The sequence below is a fragment of the Salvelinus namaycush genome, chromosome 28 (assembly GCF_016432855.1).
Source record: "Salvelinus namaycush isolate Seneca chromosome 28, SaNama_1.0, whole genome shotgun sequence".
NCBI lineage: Eukaryota > Metazoa > Chordata > Actinopteri > Salmoniformes > Salmonidae > Salvelinus > Salvelinus namaycush.
In genome coordinates this window covers 20,238,599-20,262,473 of record NC_052334.1, presented here as the reverse complement: position 1 = coordinate 20,262,473, position 23,875 = coordinate 20,238,599, and the positions used below count along the sequence as shown (strand labels likewise).

At 43.2% G+C, this 23,875-nt stretch overlaps 1 protein-coding gene across 1 annotated transcript in view; it reads left to right on the top strand.

The window, feature by feature from the left end:
- Nucleotides 1-23,875, top strand: part of LOC120023672 (transmembrane protein KIAA1109 homolog) — a 96,314-nt gene that overhangs the window by 58,873 nt on the left and 13,566 nt on the right. Inside the window, 22 exon segments of the mRNA XM_038967725.1 lie at nucleotides 99-192; nucleotides 2,468-2,674; nucleotides 2,969-3,204; nucleotides 3,386-3,630; nucleotides 5,955-6,060; nucleotides 6,163-6,260; nucleotides 6,380-6,568; nucleotides 6,662-6,830; nucleotides 6,962-7,173; nucleotides 9,605-9,803; nucleotides 10,112-10,171; nucleotides 10,734-10,957; nucleotides 13,961-14,161; nucleotides 14,734-14,864; nucleotides 14,965-15,088; nucleotides 15,215-15,327; nucleotides 15,450-15,540; nucleotides 15,927-15,980; nucleotides 20,731-21,002; nucleotides 21,181-21,396; nucleotides 21,583-21,763; nucleotides 21,951-22,140. Of these exon segments, the coding sequence (XP_038823653.1) occupies nucleotides 99-192; nucleotides 2,468-2,674; nucleotides 2,969-3,204; nucleotides 3,386-3,630; nucleotides 5,955-6,060; nucleotides 6,163-6,260; nucleotides 6,380-6,568; nucleotides 6,662-6,830; nucleotides 6,962-7,173; nucleotides 9,605-9,803; nucleotides 10,112-10,171; nucleotides 10,734-10,957; nucleotides 13,961-14,161; nucleotides 14,734-14,864; nucleotides 14,965-15,088; nucleotides 15,215-15,327; nucleotides 15,450-15,540; nucleotides 15,927-15,980; nucleotides 20,731-21,002; nucleotides 21,181-21,396; nucleotides 21,583-21,763; nucleotides 21,951-22,140 (3,612 nt within the window).

Below are 23,875 nucleotides of genomic sequence, written 5' to 3'. Positions count from 1 at the left end.
TTAGCTCTTGGGTTATGTCACTAGTTCAATACACCGCCTCTTTGTATTACATTGTTCAGTGCCATATCTGGATTATAATTCCCAAATCTGTTTTTCAGACATACTGCACCAGAAGATGACAGAGACTTGTGCATCAGCCCACATAGGAGGAGTTAACATTGTGCTCCTGGAGGGTATAACCCCAGACATTCAGTAAGGACTGCTCCAATTTAAGTTGATAACTGTTTAATTTGTATTGTCACATTGAGGATTGAAGTTTGATACTGTGCATTAGGTTTGTTAATTAATTATAAGACCTAAAATACACTCCGTTTCTAGTTGGTTTACCTGTCATTTTGGTAACCAGTAAGATTAATTATGAACGTTTGAGTTTCCTACCTCACTGTGTCTGTAGCTATGTTTCGATTTAACTTGTCCAGTGATTTTGTGTCGACATTTAACATTTGTCTCGATATAGAAAATAGATGCGACAATTGGGTGCTTTTCCATTTAACTATCTTGGGTGTGTTCGTAAAGCCAATCTGGAGTGCCAGAGTGAGCTCAGAGTGCCCTCTGGGCTTTCGTAAATTCAGAGCGTTTTGCTCTGGGAGTGTTCAGAGCGCACACTGAACGCTCTGGCCGAGGAGTAGGGTTGATCCGAGCGTTCTAACCTCACAACGGCAGTCATGCACCCAAGCTAACTGGCTAACGTTGGCTAGCTTTCCCGCTACAAAAATGAGAGAACACCTCACTGACCATTTTACTCACCCTAACAGAGCTGGTTATCCAGAGCGTTGGTGACTGCAACTGATGCTGGTAACAATTTAATTACGCTGTTTTGTCAATGTTTACTGACCATATATGGCCATATTCAACGGGTGTTGAGCGTTCGTAAATTCGTCAGTTATTCTGCACTCTGGTACATTCAGACGAGACTGCTCTGAAATCGGAGTAGATAGCCAGAGCGAATTTACGAATGCACCCCTTGTGTCAATAAAAACAGCTGGATGTAATGACGTCAGACCAATCTGTTTCATGTCTCAAATAGCCCGCGAAAGAATGCAATAGAATAGATAGAATGCAATAATTGACTAATATATGACATATTCTAATAATTCTCATGCCAACGTATCGCCACTGTCTGTCCCATGGTGAAACTTGAAGTCCTGTAGATCTAAAATAATTGGATAGTGAAACTTGCCAGCCAACCAGATAAGAAGTGAAGTTTCGTCAGGACAATCCCTATCCTGCAAAGAAACATATTTTTTTTTATAGTTGAACATTTTGATTTTGCCAGCAGAAAAAATATAGAATTAAAGTGGCGCTTTATAGTTACGTGATCACGTGCCCAGCGTACCTTCAAAATTATTCGTCAAGAAGAAAAATCCACCCCAATCTAATGGATAAAAATGTTGTCTGTTTTTAGAAATGTCTCATATCTGCCGTTTCCATTACACATGTCGCAGTGATTTTATTTTTTGCGACATTTGCGTTTGTCAAATAAATCTTGTTCAATGGAAACCTGCCTACTGATTGCATGTCAACCTACTGTGTGAGTAATTCCTACAGTTACTTCACTCTAAACAAATCCTAGAAATATTCAAAGGACTGCACATATTCGGCTGGCAACACTGGAAATACTTTTGGCAGTTGAAGAATGGTGAATAAGTATTCTAATCTAGTCTGTTGTCTCCATATATCTCTGCGTGAATGTTCTATCTCATTTGCTCTCTTTTTTTTTTTTTTTTTTTACGTCCCCTGGATTTCTCTTCCATCGTCTTGAATAGACTGGAGGATTTCCCTACATCTCCTACCAGCACTGCCAAACAAGAGTTTCTGTATGTGTTTATAACTACTGCACCTTGGCACATCATAACAATGCCACAGTACTGTAGTACTAAGTTTAGGACAGCTTTCATTTTATCTCGAGCCTGTGGTACCCCAGTGTTTTGTCAGTGTACAGCTCTAGTTATGTTATTCTCCCTCTTCATGTTAGTCTGATAATCACCCACTCCTTTTCTCCTCTGTTTCTGTGTTCCTTCCTTTATGTGTATGGCGGGTAGATCATCTTTAAAGATCAGCCATATGACAGCGATTCCTCCTGTAATCGTGATCAATATTATTATTTTGTTTGTTTTTTGTTGATAATTTAGGCAATGTAATGCAAGGTCATATAGAACCCTGTAGTTCTTATGCCCCCATAACATGGATGTTGTTGTGTGCCTGTTAATGTTTAGTGTGCTTGTTGTGTCTAACATGACCCAAACAAGCATATTTGTACATTGTTGTTGTTCTATCGACGTTGTCCTGTGTTAACCTGTAGTCAAACAGTCATATTTGTACATTGTTGTTCTATCGACGTTGTCCTGTGTTAACCTGTAGTCAAACAGTCATATTTGTACATTGTTGTTCTATCGACGTTGTCCTTTGTTAACCTGTAGTCAAACAGTCATATTTGGAACGCTGACACTCTGCTCTACCATTCCAGAACAGTTGTGAAATGCAACATAGCAAAGTCCCAGGCCCTGTACAGCGCCCAGCGGGGCCTGAAGAACAATAACGCCGCTGTGTTCAAGGTGGGCGCCATCATGATCAACATCCCCCAGCACCCAGCCACGCTGCACAGCATGATGGTCCGCAGCTCCCACCAGCTCTCCAAGCAGATCTCCGACCTCATCCGCCAGCCATCCAGCGTGTGAGTCTCAGGGAGGAAATGGTTGGATTATTCATAAGTTGTATTATATATACTTTGAGTCCCATTGAAATCTATAGGTATCTCCTAGGGGAGCCCCGGCGATGAATTGGGGCTGAGTAGGCAGAACTGCTTGCTCAGTGTGGTCCTCACCAAAAGGATCTTGTATGAGAGTAAAGCACTTCAGTGAATCGTAACATTTAGAGAAGAAACCATAATTTCCTTTCCTCTGTATCTCCTTCATGGACTAAGCAATACTTGTCTTCTTCATTCCGAACTACGTTCTTTTCTCTGTAGGCCACCCTCCAACAGGGAGGACACTCCCACCCCTCAGCCCTCTGACAAGGCGTCCAGCATCAACCAGACTCCTGTGGAGGCCAACGAGTTCCCCCAGCTGCCGGAGGGGCTGGAGAAGAAGCCCATCGTCCTCAAGTTCAGTGCCATGATGGACGGCATCACCATAGGAGCGGCCCTGCTGCCCTCCCTCAAGGCTGAGTACAAGATGGGCCGCATGAAGAGCCACGGCATGACAGGTAGCGTAGCACCAAGCTTTAACCCCTGATTTAGGTAATGGGATATTGTATTTGTATTACTGTGTATGTACATGATGTTACTATTTGTGATATGGCAATGTTTTCTTAATTTCCTCTGAGTTGATTGATAAAGTTATTGACTTCAATTGGACTTCCTCATCCTTGTTTGTTCTCTGTGCAGGAGCCCAGACAAGGTTCACGTTTGAGCTGCCCAACCACAAGCTATGTTTTCAGTCCAAGGTGTCTCCGGTGGACACCATGTCCGCCATGCCCCCCTCGGCCAGCCTCAACCTCCCGCCAGTCACCATGTCCGGAGAGTACATCATGGAGGACCACGAGGGCCACTCGGATTTCACAGACGACTTCCCAATCCCCATGAAGCAGGGAAACTACCTCCAGGGGAATTACCTGCGCTGTGTGGCTGAGGTGAGGCTGCCACAGTCAAGTAGAGTAGCTCCAGTATTCCTGACTATACTTTTTATACATACATACATACATACATACATACATACATACATACATACATACATACATACATACATACATACACTACCGTTCTGATTAAAGAAGCAATTAAACTGACCGCCTTTAGACTAGTTGTGTATCTGGAGCATCAGCATTTGTGGGTTCGATTACATGCTCAAAATGGCCAGAAACAAAGAACTTTCTTCTGAAACTCGTCAGTCTATTCTTGTTCTGAGAAATGAAGGCTATTCCATGCGAGAAATGGCCAAGAAGCTGAAGATCACGTACAACGCTGTGTACTACTCCCTTCACAGAACAGCTCAAACTGTCTCTAACCAGAATAGAAAGAGGCGTGGGAGGCCCCGGTGCACAACTGAGTAAGAGGACAAGTACATTAGAGTTTCTAGTTTGAGAAACAGACGCCTCACAAGTCCTCAACTGGCAGCTTCATTAAATGGTACCCGCAAACACCAGTCTCAAAGTCAACAGTGAAGAGGCGACTCCGGGATGCTGGCCTTCTGAGTTCCTCTGTCCAGTCTGTTCTTTTGCCCATCTTGATCTTTTCTTTTTATTGGCAGGTCTGACATATGGCTTTTTCTGTGCAACTTTGTATGTTATACATACATACATACATACATACATACATACATACATACATACATACATACATACATACATACATACATACATACATACATACATACATATATACAGTTGAAGTCGGAAGTTTACATACACTTAGGTTGGTGTCATTAAAACTTGTTTTTCAACCACTCCACAAATTTCTTGTTAACAAACTATAGTTTTGGCAAGTCGGTTAGGACATCTACTTTGTGCATTACACAAGTAATTTTTCCAACAATTGTTTACTGACAGATTATTTAACTTATATTTCACTATCACAATTCCAGTGGGTCAGAAGTTTAAATACACTAAGTTGACTGTGCCTTTAAACAGCTTGGAAAATTGCAGACAATGATGTCATGGCTTTAGAAGCTTCTGATAGGCTAATTGACATCATTTGAGTCAATTGGAGATGTACCTGTGGATGTATTTCAAGGCCTACATTCAAACTCAGTGCCTCTTTGCTTGACATCATGGGAAAATCAAAAGAAATCAGCCAAGACCTCAGAAAAATAATTGTAGACCTCCACAAGTCTGGTTCATCCTTGGGAGCAATTTCCGAACGCCTGAAGGTACCACGTTCATCTGTACAAACAATAGTACGCAAATATAAACATCATGGGACCACGCAGCCATCATACCGGTCAGGAAGGAGTCGCGTTCCGTCTCCTAGAGATGAATGTACTTTGGTGCGAAAAGTGCAAATCAACGGGTACAAAAGTATCTATATACACAGTAAAATGAGTTCTATATCGACATAACCTGAAAGGCCGCTCAGCAAGGAAGAAGCCACTGCTCCAAAACCGCCATAGAAAATGTTTAAATGTTAATTGTTTTTATTTTAAAGGCACACTTAAACAATATGGCTACCACAGCATTCTGCAGCGATACGCCATCCCATCTGGTTTGCGCTTAGAGGGATTATCATTTGTTTTTCAACAGGACAATGACCCAACACACCTCCAGGCTGTGTAGCGGCTATTTGTCCAAGAAGGAGAGTGATAGAGTGCTACATCAGATGACCTGGCCTCCACAATCACCCGACCTCAACCCAATTGAGATGGTTTGGGATGAGTTGGACCTCACAGTGAAGGAAAAGCAGCCAACAAGTGCTCAGCATATGTGGGAACTCCTTCAAGACTGTTGGAAAAGCATACCAGGTGAAGCTGGTTGAGAGAATGCCAAGTGTGCAAAGCTGTCATCAAGGCAAAGGGTGGCTACTTTGAAGAATCCTCTAACACAGTTGCAGTTCTTGACACCGGTGTTCTTAATGTTTTGTATACTCAGTGTATTTGTGGTGAGCACTCAGTCCGTTTGACCTGACGAAGATCCTTGTGGATTGAAACATTGTCAATAAAGCCAGGGCTCTACGCTGACCTTTTTTACAAGGAGAACGTGTGCACCTAAGTTGAAGAATGTAGGTCCACACAAAGAAATTTAGGAGAACAATTACAAATATTTGAGGTAATAAAGATAGAATCCTTAATTTTTCTAGGTACACTGGTGCTCCTAAATAAAAATGTCAGTTCGCACAGCAAAATATTTAGGCGCATATGCGAGTAAAATGGTCACATTGTAGAGCCCTGAAATGTGGTAATTGTGAGCATATTCAGTTTGCATGCCTTTGTTATTTTCATTGATATCAATCCCCATTCACCTAGATTGGTTCTTTTGAGCACAACCTCACAACGGACCTCCTGAACCACCTGGTGTTCCTGCAGAAGGTTTTCATGAAGGAAGTCAATGAGGTCATCCAGAAAGTATCAGGTCTGTCCCGCTGTATAACACAAGAACATTGAAAGTTGTTGATGTTGTGTTTCAGTATTTTGCTTAGACACTTTGGGTAAATGCTTGTTTGTGTCTATGCAGGAGGAGAGCAGCCCATCCCTCTATGGAATGAGCACGACATCTCGACAGACGCTGACAAGCCCAAGATTCTGCTTTACTCACTCAGTCTGATGTTTAAGGTACCAGTATGAGAAGCAAGAAAAGTCCTGCAATATGCATATATACCCACCTATCGTCACGTGTCCTAATCATTTGAAAATGAAATAAATTGACTTTCCTGAACACTTGTGGTTTGCAGGGGATCCAGATGACGGCCACCACTCCGTCCATGAGAGCGGTGCGCTTCGAGACAGGGCTGATAGAGCTGGAGCTCTCCAACAGGATCCAGTGTAAAGCCCAGGCCGGCGGCAGCAGCAGCTATCTCAAACTGTTTGGGAAGTGCCAAGTGGATCTGAACCTCGCCCTGGGCCAGATAGTCAAACACCAGGTAGGCTACAGCAAATCAATATAGGTTGTGTTAGTTTCTATTGGCTGCTGCAATCAGGTTTTGTTAGATATAACCCTTTTTTTTTTCTCACAGGTTTATGAGGAGGCAGGTTCAGACTTTCACCAGGTGGCCTACTTCCGCACTCGTATTGGCTTACGGAACGCCCTTCAGGAGGAGATTAGTGGCTCCTCAGACAAAGAGGCAGTCCTCATCACACTCAACCGGCCAATCGTCTTTGCTCAGCCTGTGGCTTTTGACAGAGGTCAGGTCTTGATAATAGACTATGTTTTCTAATTCTCTAAATAAAAATGTCTAAATCGTATAACCTCCAACAAAATCGTCTGAAGTGGGAGTTATAGTGAAACGTCATCCCTGTTTCCCTTATCATTGCAGCTGTACTCTTCTGGCTAAACTACAAGGCGGCCTATGACAACTGGAATGAGCAGCGTCTGGCACTGAACAAAGACATTCACATGGCCACCAAGGAGGTGGTGGACAAGCTGCCGGGCATCCAGCAGACCTCTGCCCAGGCCTTCAGCACCCTGTTCCTGCAGCTCACTGTCAACGACCTGGGAATCTGTCTGCCCATCACCAACACCTCACTGGTAGGAGGAGAATGATGATCTGAACAATGATTTTTGCAACCAAAGATTGCATATATGTTTTAAGGAGAAAACCTTTGCAATGCGGCATGTTAAAATGGTGTGGGATTTTTTTTTACCCCAACCCTGACAGTGCTCCATTTTGTCTTATACACTTAGACCCATTTTGTCTTAGATTCTGTTTCAGATCCTGTCCTGGAACTGTTTGTGTGTTTATATTCATATGAGCTAAATTGTAAGAAATATGCTTGTCTGAAAGTGGCACTCTCTGTGAGTAGTCATCAAATCATAGGTAATTTCATTCCCTAAAGAACTGATCCAAATTGTCTTGTTTTTTTTCTCAACCATTCTCACAATCCTTCATTGATTTTATTTAAATATAGTTAGCTATACAGAATAAAAATATAAACGCAACAATTTCAACAATTTTACTGAGTTAGTTTATATAAGGAAATCAATCAATTTAAATAAATTCATTAGGCCCTAACCTATGGATTTCACATTACTGGGCAGGGGCGTGTCCATGGGTGGGCTTAGGAAGGCATTGGCACACCAGTCAGTATGAGTTTTTCCCCACAAAAGCGCTTTATTACAAATGGAAATACTCCTCAGTTTCATCAGCTGTCCGGTTGGCTGGTCTCAGATGATCCCTCAGGTGAAGAAGCCGGATGTGGTCCTAGGCTGGCGTGGTTACAACCAAATTCTCAAAAACGATGTTGGAGGCAGCTTGGTAGAGATTTGAACATTCAATTCTATTGCAACAGCTCTGGTGGAGATTCCTGCAGTCAGCCTATTGCACGCTGCCTCAAAACTTGAGACATCTGTGGCATTGTGTTGTGTGACAAAACTGAACGTTTTAGAGTGGCCATACGGTGCATCTGTCTAATGATCATGCTGTTTATTCAGCTTCTTGATATACCACACCTTTCAGGTGGATGGATTATCTTGGCAAAGGGGAAATGCTCACTAACAGGGATGTAAACAAATTAGTGCCCAACATTTGAGAGAAATAAGCTTATTGTGCTTATGGAACATTCCTGGGATCTGTTATTTCCGCTCATGAAACATGGAACCAACACTTTACATGTTGCGTTTATATTTTTGTTCAGTGTATATATAGCTCTCTGCAGTAGTATGTAGCTGTATATATGTAAATAGACATACCTTGATGAACTTGGAAATGTAGCAAACATGGGAATGGTGGAGAAATGTTTGTCAGTGCAGTGACCTCCTTTGTATTAGCAGCAAATTACAAAATGTATCCAAGATAAATGTCTTCATAAATGCTAAAGATTGCATTTATGACTTGGTGAATGACTGACTGATATAGGAAAATAGTTATTGGGGATTAATCAAAGTTAGAATTTGATGACTACATCCACTGTCCCTGGTGAGTTCTCCTACAAGTTAGTTAAAGTTATAATTGTATCCCTTATCTCCATAGAAAGGACATATACCAGGTTTCGAAGGCATCCGCTCTGAAGCTGGGGCCAGCAGATCTGTAGGCCAGAAAAAATATGCACGAAAAGTAACCTTACAACCTATTCAATCTCTTTTGAACACTTGTGTGATGTTATTCAGCAGTCTTACTGCTTTACTTGTAACAACCTGTCATTAGTGTTTATGATGCAGTCTTAACACAATGCTGACATAACAGGTTATGGCAGTTTACAACCAACCATTTTATTGATACTACTGGGATAACTTAATTTAAGCTTGAAATGGTTTGACTGGTTTAACGTCTCACCGTTTCAAGAATCTTAAATGGTTACTGTCAATTGGCACAGATATTCTATTGTTTTCATGTATCATGGAGTGTTATGGCACGCACAATGTCACACTTGCATCAACTATGCAACATTTGATCACAGGCTGCAACTAAATGGGTGTTTCCAAGGAGCAATGTGTTTTTCAACATTACACACAGGCACGTTTCCTATTCTCAGTAACCTACTTTATTTGAGGGTCTGCCAATAAACAATTATTACATCGTTTTTAACCATTTGTAAACCATTATATTATTAAGGGGGTTTGTGCATTTTTAAACACCTTTTAACTGCCATTTCCTGCAATCTAAAGCAAAAAAATACTATTAGGGTGTGGTGCCTGGCCTTGATAACAAATAAAGTAACTTATTTTTATTTAATTAATTTTTTACATAGTGGTGTAGCCGAACAACAAGGTGGTGCAACGCCCCTCTTACATTATTTGAGGTGAACCCTTTGTGTGTGTGTGTGTGTCGACTTCATTTAATTGTTAACAAACTATTTAATAGTGTTTATAGGCAGACTGTCAAATAAAATGTTACCATTAAGCCTTTAACTATTTCCAACAAACGACTGACACTTCAGCCTAAATATTATCCCTGTGTAAGATTTATCTGATGGCCTAACTGTAACATCTTACTCCACCTTTTAAACCTCCATTCTCACAGGCAAACCACAGCATTGACTTTGACACTGGCTCGGCCCTGGTGCTAACCATCGAGAGCACGCTGATCACCGCTTGCTCCTCTGAGTCGCTGGTCAGCAAGGGCCACTTCAAGAACTTCTGCATCCGCTTTGCCGAGGGCTTTGAGACATCCTGGGACGACTGGAAGCCTGAGATCCGAGGAGACATGATCATGAACGCCTGTGAGTGATTGGACTGCGAAATGTTGACTTTTACATGCAGACTGGGATTGAAAAAAGCATAAATAGGATGGCTTGTCTGTATTTAGAGCTGGGCCTGGGAAAGCTGAGTTTTGAAGTTTAAGAATAAGTAGATAAAATTACATAGGGAAGGTCTTCAGCTTCACCCAAATACTGTGTATCAAACGGACCAATACCTTTTGATATTCCGCCCTAAATAAGGTCTACTTGTGCCCTACTTCTTGCAGTGTGGTCCCCTACACTGTGCTGTTCCCCTTTTTGATGTAATGTTGTTTGTTTTGCTGTTGTAGGTGTTGTTCCTGATGGCACATATGAAGTCTGCTCCAGAACCACAGGCCAGCCGTCAGCAGGTAAGTACTGCACTGATAATGAGCATCGAACCTGTAATGGTTTTCTTCCTGGGATGAAGAAGAGGACCAAAATGCAGCGTGGCTAGTGTTCAACATGATTTAATAAAGAATATGAGAACACTACAAACAACAAAACAATAAATGTGAAAACTGAAAACAGTCCTATCTGGTGCAGAACACAAAGACAGAAGACAACCACCCACAATCCCCAACACAAAACAAGCCACCTATATATGATTCTCAATCAGGGACAACGATTGACAGCTGCCTCTGAGAACCATATTAGGCTGAACACAGAAACAGACAAACTAGACACACAACATAGAATGCCCACCCAGCTCACGTCCTGACCAACACTAAAACAAGCAACACACATAAGAACTATGGTCAGGACGTGACAGAACCTTGTGTTTATTATGAAAGGGGTCAGTGTGAACATTGTCAGGCTGTTATCCAAGACACAGCACAGCTGTTTTCTACTTCTCTGTGAACAAGATTTTTGTATTGTGTGATAGATGGATTTAGTGTAGGGTAATATTCTCTCTCCCTCTACGACCCTCAGAAAGCAGCAGTGCGGGCACCTGGGCACTGAACGTGCTGTGGAAGATGTGTGGTATCGATGTCCACATGGACCCCAACATCGGCAAGCGGCTCAACGCCCTGGGCAACACGCTGACATCGCTGACGGGCGAGGAGGACGTGGACGACATCGCTGACCTCAACTCCATCAACATGGTGGACTCTGATGAGGATGAGGCCGACACCATGTCGCCCACCATCCATATGGTCAGTCTTTGCCTAAACATGATAACCATGCTGAATATTTGTATAAATCACTTTGAACATGTGAATTGTATACTGAACAAAAATATAAACACAACATGTAAAGCGTTGGTCCCATGTTTCATGAGCTGAAATGGAAGATCCTAGACATTTTCCATACACACAAAAAGTTTATTTCTCAAATGATGTGCACAAATTTCTTTACATCCCTGTTCGTGAGCATTTCTCTTTTGCCAAGATAATCCATCTACCTGACAGGTGTGGCATATCAAGAAGCTGATTAAACAGCATGATCATTACATAGGTACACCTTGTGCTGGGGGACAATAAAAGGCCACTCTAAAATAAGCAGTTTTGTCACACAACACAATGCCACAGATGTCTCAAGTTTTGAGGGAGTGTGCAATTTCCATGCTGACTGCAGGTATGTCCACCAGAGCTGTCGCCAGAGAATTGAATGTTCATTGCACTACCATAAGCCTCATTCAACATCGTTTTATAGAATTTGTCAGTACGTCCAACCGGTCTCACAACCGCAGACCATGTGTAACCATGCCAACCAAGGACCTCCACATCTGTCTTCTTCACCTACAAGATCATCTGAGACCAGCCACCCGGACAGCTAATGAAACTATGAGTGTGCACAACCAAAGAATTTCTGCAAAAACTGTCAAACCATATCAGGTATGCTCATCTACATGCTCGTCGTCCTCACCGTGGTCTTGACCTGACTGCAGTTCAGTGTCGTAACTGACTTCAGTGGGCATATACTCACCTTCGATGGCCATTGGAAAAGTGTGCTCGTCACGGATGAACTGTAGCGGGCAGATGGCAGACAGCGTAGTGTGTGTGAGTGGTTTGCTGATGTCAACTTTGAACAGAGTTCCCCTTGGTGGCGGTGGGGTTATGGTATGGACAAGCTTAAGCTACGGACAACGAACACAATTGAATTTTATTGATGTCAATTTGAATGTACAGAGATACAGTGACGAGATCCTGAGGCCCATTGTCGTGCCATTCATCCGCCGCCATCACCTCATGTTTCAGCATGATGATGCACGACCCCATGTCGCAAGGATTTGTACACAATTCCTGGAAGCTAAAAATGTCCCAGTTCTTCCATGGCCTGCATACTCACCAGACATGTCACCCATTGAGCATGTTTGGGATGCTCTGGATCGACGTGTTGGATAGCGTGTTCCAGTTCCTGCAAATATCCAGCAACTTCGCACAGCCATTGAAGAGGACTGGGACAACATTCCACAGGCCACAATCAACAGCCTGATCAACTCTATGCGAATGAGATGTCGCACTGCTTTGAGGCAAATGGTGGTCACACCAGATAGTGACTGGTTTTCTGATCCACGCCCCTACTTCTTTTTTTAAGGTACAATTACTTGACCAAAAGTATGTGGACACCTGCTCATCAAACATCTCATTCCAAAATCATGGGCATTAATATGAAGTTGGTCCCTCCTTTGCTGCTATAACAGCCTCCACTCTTCTGGGAAGGCTTTTCACTAGATGTTGGAACATTGCTGCTGGGACATGCTTCCATTCAGCCACAAGAACATTAGTGTGGTTGGGCACTGATGTTGGGCAATTAGGCCTGGCTCGCAGTCGGCGTTCCAATTCATCCTAAAGGTGTTCGATGGGGTTGAGGTCAGGGCTCTATGCAGGCCAGTCAAATTCTTCCACACCGATCTCGACAAACCATTTCTGTATGGACCTCGCTTTGTGCACGGGGGTATTGTCATGCTGAAACAGGAAATGGCCTTCTCCAAACTATTGCCACAAAATTGTCAAGAATGTCATTGTATGCTGTAGCGTTAACATTTCCCTTCACTGGAACTAAGGCAACCTAGCCCGAACCATGAAAAACAGCCCCAGACCATTATTCCTCCTCCTACCAAACTTTACAATTGGCACTATGCATTGGGGCAGGTAGTGTTCTCCTGACATCAGCCAAACCCAGATTCGTCCGTCGGACTACCAGATGGTGAAGCGTGATTCATCACTCCAGAGAACGCGTTTCCACTGTTCCAGTGTTCAATGGCGGTGAGCTTCACACCACTCCAGCCGACGCTTGGCATTGCGCATGGTGATCTTAGGCTTGTTTGCGGCTGCTCGGCCATGGAAAACCATTTCATGAAACTCCTGACATTGCGTCCAGAAGCAGTTTGAACTCTAGTGAGTCTTGCAACCGAGGAGAGAAGATTTGTACGCGTTTCAGCACTTGCCGGTCCAGTTCTGTGAGCTTGTGTGGCCTACCACTTTGGGGCTGAGCTGTTGTTGCTCCTAGACTTTTCCACTTCACCATAAAAGCACTTACAGGTGATACAGGGCAGCTCTAGCAGGACAGAAATTTGACAAACTGACTTGTTGGAAAGGTGGCATCCTATGACAGTGCCACGTTGAATGTCACTGAGCTCTTCAGTAAGGCCATTCTACTGCCAATGTTTGTCTATGGAGATTGCATGGCTGTGTACTTGATTATACTTCTGTCAGCAACAGGTGTGCCTGAAATGGACAAATCCACACATTTAAAGGGGTGTCTACATACTTTTGTATATATAGTGTATCTGACCAACAAATGCATATCTGTATTCCAATCGTGAAATCCATGGTTTAATTTATTTATTTCAATTGACTGATTTGCTTATATGAACTGTAACTCCGTAAAATCGTTGGAATTGTTGCATAAGTCTGAGTGTGTTAATACCCTGTTAGAGTTTGCTAATACCTGTGATTCTATTGCAGTACAACCACGAGACGGTTTAAAAGACTGTTTGTGTAAGAGATTATTGTAGCTCTGTGTGGGTGTAAAAACCCTAAGTCTGTGTCAAAAATGTAAAAATGCACTGTGCGTGTTAAGGCTTTGCATATCTGTTCAAGCCACGTTAACCCCTTCCAGCCACTGTGACAGCGCTAAAAGCTATCCAAGCTATCTAAGTCCATGCACCCAGTTGAACCTTGCCTTGGGTGTATCCTTACCGTTGCTTGCAGGGGAGCCCAGAGGGAGAGTGCAGCAGCCCAAGGCTCAGTCCCAGGCTCACGTTCAGGAAGCGGCTAGTAAACAGCATCCTGGGCCTGAAAAGCCCCAGTGTCCAGAGCGTCTCGGTACCAGCCGACTACCTAAGCGACTATTCTCCTCCCCAGTCCAGAGGGAACAGGACCAGGGCTCCCAGACCCATATCCTGGGGATGTGTATGTACTGCCCCACCCTTTAGTCTCCTATCTACTGGGCCCCACAATCACGTTTAGGGTGGCATTAAGTCTCTATCGTCCATGTTTCAAGCTGCAGAATAGATTTCAATTGCTAAATTACACCATGAAATGTGGTAATCTCAGAGGGCAAACAAAATTCTATCACTTAGCAATTGACTTCGTGGGGTTTAAGCACTTATGGTTCCCTTGTCACCTGGTTACACATGTTGTAATTACTTCCTTATCTGAGAATTGGGTCATCAATTGGTCTCAAGGATTATGGTGATGGTGACTTCCATTTTGTGTATTTCTCTGCTGTTTATGTGTGTGTATAACTTGATTATTGGTGTGAGTATAAAATGTGGATTAGGTGGTGAGCTATGTAACTTTGGTGTAATAATTCATGCTTGGTTTAATACTTTTTTTGTGGTCTAATACAGTAACCCAGGTTGGTGGAGGTGTAATCTAATTCAGGTTATTTAATGTTGGTAATCTAGGTTATATAAATAACCAAACATTCTGTGGTGTAATATGTGAATTACAGGGTATCATTTGTCCTCTATACTCCACAGGAGACCATAGACCTCAGGCGGCAGACGGCAGTGGGCAACCAGATCTTGGATCCCAGAAGGGGGAAGTTAAACAAAAGAATAGTGGACATCAGAGAGCTGAACGAGCAGGCCAAAGTCATTGATGACCTCAAGTAAGAGTTCTTCATGTCAAATGCAATTGTAACCTCATGTTGTATATTTTATCACCTAAAACAAGGTTCAATCATGTTTTCCTTTCCCACCCTTCAACAGGAAACTGGGAGCGAGTGAAGGCACAATCAACCAGGAGATCCAGCGCTACCAGCAGCTGGAGTCTGTGGCCGTCAACGACATCAGGAGAGACGTGCGCAAGAAACTACGACGCTCCAGCATGAGGGTGAGACAACGCATTTAATACCACCCTTTATTCTACTGGCATTTTCCGGTCTATAATGTAAAATGTCATTAACCTGAGCTGAAATGGAAAGGACACCATGACTGCTGATCATTGCTTTTCTACCAGGCTGCGTCTCTGAAGGACAAGTGGGGTCTGGGATACAAACCCAGCTATAACCGTTCCAAGAGCATCTCTACAGCAGCAGGGAGGCCTCCACTCAAAAGGATTGAACGCCAAAGGTACTGGAAGAGGAATCCTCGCTTGCAGCCGGAACCTAGCAGTCGTGGGGTCAATCAGGAATTCAGGAAGTGAATTGAATTTCCAATGGGTTGGATTGTTATTATTCTTATTTCCCTTTCAGTTCCAGAATAGGAGACGTTGATGACTTACCGGACATCAGAGTTGATGCGTCCTCCCCAGGACCGAGAGTCACCTTCAACATCCAGGACATGGTAGTGTATAGAAATAGTCCACAATAGTCTTCATGGTAGCTATTACCATGTAGACCCTGAGATAGGGCTGTAAACAATAGGATTCTCCAAGATGGCAGCTGTACAGCAGCGGAAGAGAACTGGAGATGTGCAGCCCTGAGTTATGGCATCATTTCATCCTCCATGTCCTTGTTTGTTTTTCACTATGACAGGCCTCTTGACTGTGTGTGTGTCTAAACATTGTGGAAAAGCTCTATGTCAGCGGAAGCTAAGTGTTAACTTTTTCGCTTGCTTGTAGCTTGAGGGAGAGTTAGGTGTGCCTTTTTTGAGTGCAAAATCCCATCCTGAACATGCCATACTTTCATTTTCTGGATGGATTCCATTGTTCTCTTTCTGTTCAACTGAAGATTAATAATCAGGACTCTACAAACCGACCGGTCAGTCCAGGAGAAGTCTTCAAGGTATTTGTAAAACCCCCCAAAAACTATCCCGAACAAATGAAAATCCCAAAATAACCAGATTTTTTTCTCCTTCTAATAAATTGGTTAAAACTGAAAACGTGGACATTCCAAACAGGATGGTGGGATATAGGCTAGAACTATCAATCAATGCTTGATTGTCATATCTTGGTTTGAGTCATTCCTTGCCATCTTTAATAGCTAGAGATGAGCTAGTCAAGTGCACTCTAGTTAATAATTGTACGCATTCAAAATACAACTCTAATAGCAATATGGTCAGTAGGGAATAATATGTTCGGAATAACAAGGCTTTCAACTAGCCGTTGCCTCTGGTTATGTGTTACAAAGAAAATGATTTATTCACTGCATTGCTACAGCTACGTCATTGACAATATTTTTCTGCTACGTAGATATGGATAGACTATGCATGTGCATGTTAGTATACATGCATAGTATTCTATGCATGTATACTATAGTATACCATAGTATTCCATAGTATTCTATCAAATATAATTTTAAAATTATATTTGAATATTACAATTGATTCACACCTTCCCATCCTGTTATGGAATTCCATGTTGTTCCTAATCAACTTCCTTCAACCACAGATGTCTTTTCCTAACCACAGCAGCTATGCATGGCCAACTTCAAAACTTTAGGTTGTATAGTTTGAGCCTAAAACTGTAAACCCTTAGGTTGGCCAACGTCAGAATAAGTGTGCATCAAAGCCATGACTAGAGGTGACATTGAGTTTTCTTTCTTTCTTAGTTGGTGGTTGTTTATGACTAATACTGTCTTTTGTGAGGGCTTGTAATGTCTTCTGTTTTGGGAGTTTGTCAGTTTCATCCACTGTCCTGAAACCAGATGTTGTCCTGCAGCTTCTTTCTACCCAGGTGTCTTCATCCTAACATCCTCCTCTTCATCTTCTTTATCTCTCACTCTGTATCTCCTATGTCCTCTCCCAGAGCATTGCATGATCTCTGAGCCTCCTGTGGGGCGAAAGAAACTTAACACACATAGCAACCTTGTATCCTCTAGTAATATATATTACATCTAGCAATAGCCATGACATTGGCCATGTTTAAATGTGTGTGTGTGTAGTACCAGTCAATTGTTTGGACACGCCTACTCATTCCAGGGTTTCTTAATTTTTTACTATTTTCTACATTGTAGAATAATAGTGAAGACATGAAATACTATGAAATAGCACATATGGAATCATGTAGTAACCAAAAACGTGTATATTTGAGGTTCTTCAAAGTAGCCACCCTTTGCCTTGATGACAGCTTTGCACACTCTTTGCATTCCTCTCATTTTACATTTTACATTTTAGTCATTTAGCAGACGCTCTTATCCAGAGCGACTTACAGTAGAGTGCATACATTTTATTACATTTTACATACTGAGACAAGGATATCCCTACCGGCCAAACCCTCCCTAACCCGGACGACGCTATGCCAATTGTGCGTCGCCCCACGGACCTCCCGGTTGCGGCCGGCTGCGACAGAGCCTGGGCGCGAACCCAGCCCAGCCTGGGCGCGAACCCAGAGACTCTGGTGGCGCAGCTAGCACTGCGATGCAGTGCCCTAGACCACTGCGCCACCCGGGAGGAACAATCAACCAGCTTCATGAGGTAGTCACCTGGAATGCATTTCAATTAACAGGTGTGCCTTGTTAAAAGTTAATTTGTGGAATTTCTTTCCTTCCTAATGCGTTTGAGTCAATCAGTTGTGTTGTGACAAGGTAGGGTTGGTATATAGAAGATAGACCTATTTGGTAAAATACCAAGTCCATATTATGGCAAGAACAGCTCAAAAAAGCAAAGAGAAACAACAGTCCATCATTACTTTAAGACATGAAGGTCAGTCAATCCGGAAAATTTCAAGAACTTTGAAAGTGTCTTCAGTCGCAAAAACCATCAAGCGCTATGATGAAACTGGCTCTCATGAGGACCACCACAGGAAAGGAAGACCCAGAGTTACCTCTGCTGCAGAGGATAAGATCATTCGAGTTAACTGCACCTCAGATTGCAGCCCAAATAAATGCTTCACAGAGTTCAAGTAACAGACACATCTCAACATCAACTGTTCAGAGGAGACTGTGTGAATCAGGCCTTCATGGTTGAATTAATGCAAAGAAACCACTACAAAAGGACACCAATAAGTAGAAGAAACTTGCTTGGGCCAAGAAACACAGGCAATGAACATTAGACCGGTGGAAATCTGTCCTTTTGTCTGGGGCCAAATTAGAGTTTTTTTTTTGTTGTTCCAACCGCCTTGTCTTTGTGAGATGCAGAGTAGGTGAACGGATGATCTCCGCATGTGTGATTCCCACCGTGAAGCATGGAGGAGGTGGTATGGGGGTGCTTCGCTGTTGACACTGTCAGTGATTTTTATTTAGAATTCAAGGCACACTTAACCAGCATGGCTACCACAGCATTCTGCAGTGATACTTCATCCCATCTTATTTGCGCTTACTGGGACTATCATTTGTTTTTCAACAGAACAATGACCCAAAGCACACCCCTAGGCTGTGTAAGGGGAGTGATGGTGCTGCATCAGATGACCTGGCCCCCACAATCACCCGACCTCAATCCAATTGAGATGGTTTGGGATGAGTTGGAACGTAGAGTGAAGGAAAAGCAGCCAACAAGTGCTTAGCATATGTGGGAACTCCTTCAAGACTGTTGGAAAAGCATTCCAGGTGAAGCTGGTTGAGAGAATGCCAAGAGTGTGCAAAGTGTGGCTACTTTTATATATATATATATATATATATATATATATATATATATATATATATATATATATATATATACTGCTCAAAAAAATAAAGGGAACACTTAAACAACACAATGTAACTCCAAGTCAATCACACTTCTGTGAAATCAAACTGTCCACTTAGGAAGCAACACTGATTGACAATAAATTTCACGTGCTGTTGTGCAAATGGAATAGACAACAGGTGGAAATTATAGGCAATTAGCAAGACACCCCCAATAAAGGAGTGGTTCTGCAGGTGGTGACCACAGACCACTTCTCAGTTCCTATGCTTCCTGGCTGATGTTTTGGTCACTTTTGAATGCTGGCGGTGCTTTCACTCTAGTGGTAGCATGAGACGGAGTCTACAACCCACACAAGTGGCTCAGGTAGTGCAGCTCATCCAGGATGGCACATCAATGCGAGCTGTGGCAAGAAGGTTTGCTGTGTCTGTCAGCGTAGTGTCCAGAGCATGGAGGCGCTACCAGGAGACAGGCCAGTACATCAGGAGACGTGGAGGAGGCCGTAGGAGGGCAACAACCCAGCAGCAGGACCGCTACCTCTGCCTTTGTGCAAGGAGGAGCAGGAGGAGCACTGCCAGAGCCCTGCAAAATGACCTCCAGCAGGCCACAAATGTGCATGTGTCTGCTCAAACGGTCAGAAACAGACTCCATGAGGGTGGTCTGAGGGCCCGACGTCCACAGGTGGGGGTTGTGCTTACAGCCCAACACCGTGCAGGACGTTTGGCATTTGCCAGAGAACACCAAGATTGGCAAATTCGCCACTGGCGCCCTGTGCTCTTCACAGATGAAAGCAGGTTCACACTGAGCACATGTGACAGAGTCTGGAGACGCCGTGGAGAACGTTCTGCTGCCTGCAACATCCTCCAGCATGACCGGTTTGGCAGTGGGTCAGTCATGGTGTGGGGTGGCATTTCTTTGGGGGGCCTCCATGTGCTCGCCAGAGGTAGCCTGACTGCCATTAGGTACCGAGATGAGATCCTCAGACCCCTTGTGAGACCATATGCTGGTGCGGTTGGCCCTGGGTTCCTCCTAATGCAAGACAATGCTAGACCTCATGTGGCTGGAGTGTGTCAGCAGTTCCTGCAAGAGGAAGGCATTGATGCTATGGACTGGCCCGCCCGTTCCCCAGACCTGAATCCAATTGAGCACATCTGGGACATCATGTCTCGCTCCATCCACCAACGCCACGTTGCACCACAGACTGTCCAGGAGTTGGCAGATGCTTTAGTCCAGGTCTGGGAGGAGATCCCTCAGGAGACCATCCGCCACCTCATCAAGAGCATGCCCAGGCGTTGTAGGGAGGTCATACAGGCACGTGGAGGCCACACACACTACTGAGCCTCATTTTGACTTGTTTTAAGGACATTACATCAGTTGGATCAGCCTGTAATGTGGTTTTCCACTTTAATTTTGAGTGTGACTCCAAATCCAGACCTCCATGGGTTGATAAATTTGATTTCCATTGATAATTTTTGTGTGATTTTTGTTGTCAGCACATTCAACTATGTAAAGAAAGTATTTAATAAGAATATTTCATTCATTCAGATCTAGGATGTGTTATTTTAGTGTTCCCTTTATTTTTTTGAGCAGTGTATATATATTGATTTAACACTTTTTTGGTTACTACATGAGTCCATATGTGTTATTTCCTAGCTTTGATGTCTTCACTATTATTCTACAATGTAGAAAATAGTCAAAATAAAGAAAAACCCTTGAATGAGTATGTGTGTCCAAACATTTGACTGGTACTGTATGTATATATGCTAAGTTAGAGTAGATGTTAGTCATACACATTGGTTATGACAATTTTCTATCCACAATCGTGATAAATTAATTTGTACTACACGTGCATACAGTTCCTTTGAGCAGGATGCTATCTGCTACAGAGTTTATATCACAAAAAATGTTTGACCTTTTCTAATTGAGAGTCTAACTGTCCCCCTCTCAACACCTCCCATCTGTCCTCTGCTGAAGTTTCCGGAGGAGACAGAAATGGATCTGTTGTCTATCACCATTGATGAGCGACCCCATCCTCATCTTCATCACCTTCATAATTTCCCATCCATTAGCGAAGGGCCCCACTCAGTTTTCAGTGCCCCTGCCACCCCTGCCGTCTTTTCACCTGGCATTCCCTTCCAGCACGACGACATGCGCCGCGACGAGCTCTCCTCCTCTTCCTCAGAGGATTCCGACAAGGAGGAAGAGTTTGACCGCAAGAGGCCTTCCTGCTACTTCAGGAGGCCTGTGTGAGTCCTCTAACATTACTGTTTATTTGGCCTGTTTCTTGGACCCAGATGAAGCCTACTCTTGGACTAAAAAGCATGCTCAATGGAGAATAATAATTCAAACAATTTATTATTTTATTCCTCCTGTTTTTGTGCCTGCTGAACCCCTAATGACCCTGCTTTCCTCTCTGTGTCACAGCCAACCACCACACAGGAAGCCATCGGGCTTCGCCGCCGTCAGCCAGCTGTTCAGCGAGCGCTGGCCCAGCACGCCCACCAATCGCAGCCTCATGAGCTCGGTCACCGAGAGGAACATCGACTTTGAGCTGGACGTGCGCGTGGAGATTGACAGCGGCAAGTGTGTCCTGCACCCCACTACCCAGCAGCCGGAGAACGAGGATGTCTCCTTCAGAAGGTACGGCACCTGAACCCTAGGGATCTTCTAACTATTTTGATATATATATATAGAGACCTATGCCTTATTATAATCTAGACAAGTTATAAAGCATTATACCTGCAGGCTTTAAGTAAAGTGTTACCAAAGTTTCTTAGTCAAAGAATGCTATGTAACCAAAGTGTTCCTACTCCTCCTGTACTGTAGGAGTTGTGACCGCAGCTCCAGGAGTCTGGACCAGGAATCTCCACCCAAGAAGAAGAAGCTCCAGCCCACCTATACCTCCACCACCCAGCTCCTGGCCGGGAAGAAGGTGCCCTCCTCTCTGCAGACCAAATCCAGTGACCTGGAGACCACTGTCTTTTACATTCCGGGAGTAGATGTCAAGGTCGGTTATTTTGTTTTCAGGCCATTACTGGTTTGTTTCCCTCTAGCTATGGAATTGTGTAAATAATGAGTTTAAACGATGACCCATCAATCGGATGCATTAAATGGTAGGAACTATATTGCCGTTGATGACCTAAGAGTTAAACTATTCTGATGCAAAACCATTTTTCAATTTCCTCCAACCCCAGTTGCACTACAACTCCAAGACCATAAAGACCGAGTCGCCTGATGCCTCGCGCGGATCCTCCCTCCCCCGCACCCTCTCCAAAGAATCCAAGCTGTATGGTATGAATGATAGCGGCCCTCACAACCCTTCCAATGCTGGCCAAAGCAAGACTAACTCGCTCCTTCCTCCCCCATCCCCACCTCTACCATCAGGTACTGAGAGCTCTCATCATTACCTGCATGCCCTTTCGCCTTCTGTGTTGACCCGCAGTAGAGCGCCACGTCTCCATCGTGCCCATAGACATCCTTAATCAACCCACCCATTAAAATCTAATGCATGCTCAAGCTGTCTTGTCCAAGGCTTTGATCTGTGAATGTTGAAGACGGTGGTAATTTCTGTGTTGGAATGTTTTAAGATCCGGTTTGATTTCATTCCGTTTCAAACACTTAGTGGGTGAGTGGACAGACGCAGAGTGGCTGTTTTTCTAAACGCTGTTGCAAAGTTATTCTCCAGAGGAAAGAAAACATACAGTGGCAAGAAAAAGTATGTGAACCATTTGGAATTACCTGGATTTCTGCATAAATTGGTCATCAAATTTGATCTAATCTTCAGCTAAGTCACAACAATAGACAAACATAGTGTGCTTAACCTCTCTGGTACAAGTGGAACGCTAGCGTCCCACCTCGACAACAGCCAGTGAAATTGCAGGGCGCCAAATTCAAAACAACAGAAATCCCATAATTAAAATTCCTCAAACATATAAGTATTATACACCATTTTAAAGATAAACTTCTTGTAAATCCAACCACAGTGTCCGATTTTCAAAAAGGCTTTACGGAGAAAGCACACTATGCAATTATGTTAGGTCAGCACCTAGTCACAGAAAACCATACAGCCATTTTCCAGCCAAGGAGAGGGCTCACAAAAGTCAGAAATAGCGATTAAATTAATCACTAACCTTTGATCTTCATCAGATGGCACTCATAGGACTTCATGTTACACAATACATGTATGTTTTGTTCGATAAAGTTCATATTTATATCCAAAAATCTCAGTTTACATTGGCGCGTTGTGTTCAGAAATGCATTGTCTCAAACAAACATCTGGTGAAAGTGCAGAGAGCCACATCAAATAACAGAAATACTCATCATAAACATTGATAAGATACAAGTGTTAAACATACGAATAAAGATAAACTTCTCCTTAATGCAACCGCTGTGTCAGATTTCAAAAAGGCTTTACGGCGAAAGCACACTTTGCGATTTATGTTAGGTCAAACTCTAGCTACAGAAACCCATACAGCCATTTTCCAGCCAAGGAGAGGGCTCACAAAAGTCAGAAATAGCATTAAAATTAATCACTTACTTTTGATGATCTTCATCTGGTGGCACTCCCAGGTCTCCATGTTAGACAATAAATGTTTGTTTTGTTCGATAATGTCCCTCTTTATGACCAAAAACCTCCTTTTTGTTTGCGCGTTTTGTCCAGTAATCCGAATGCACAAGTCCAGACAAAAAGTCACACAAAAAAAAGTACAATAAATGTTAGTAGAAACATGCCAAACGATGTTTAAAATCAATCCTCCGGTTGTTTTTGTCATAAATAATCAATAATATTTCAACCGGACAAAAGCTTTGTCAATAGGAAAGAAGAAACAAGAAAAGCGCGTTCCCGATCAGGCGCATGGCTGATGTCTGGAAATTTCCACTGACCTCTCATTGAAAGTGCTGTATCTCCCTCATTTTTCAGAGTAAAAGCCTGAAACAATGCTTAAAGACTGGCCACATGTAGAAGAAGCCATAGAGCTCACGAACTGGGTCCTAACTCTTTGTATGGTGGATAGGCTTTCAATGGAAAACAGCCTTTCAAAATAATAGTACTTCCTGGTTGGATTTTCCTCGCGTTTTCGCCTGCCATATCAGTTCTGTTATACTCACAGACATTATT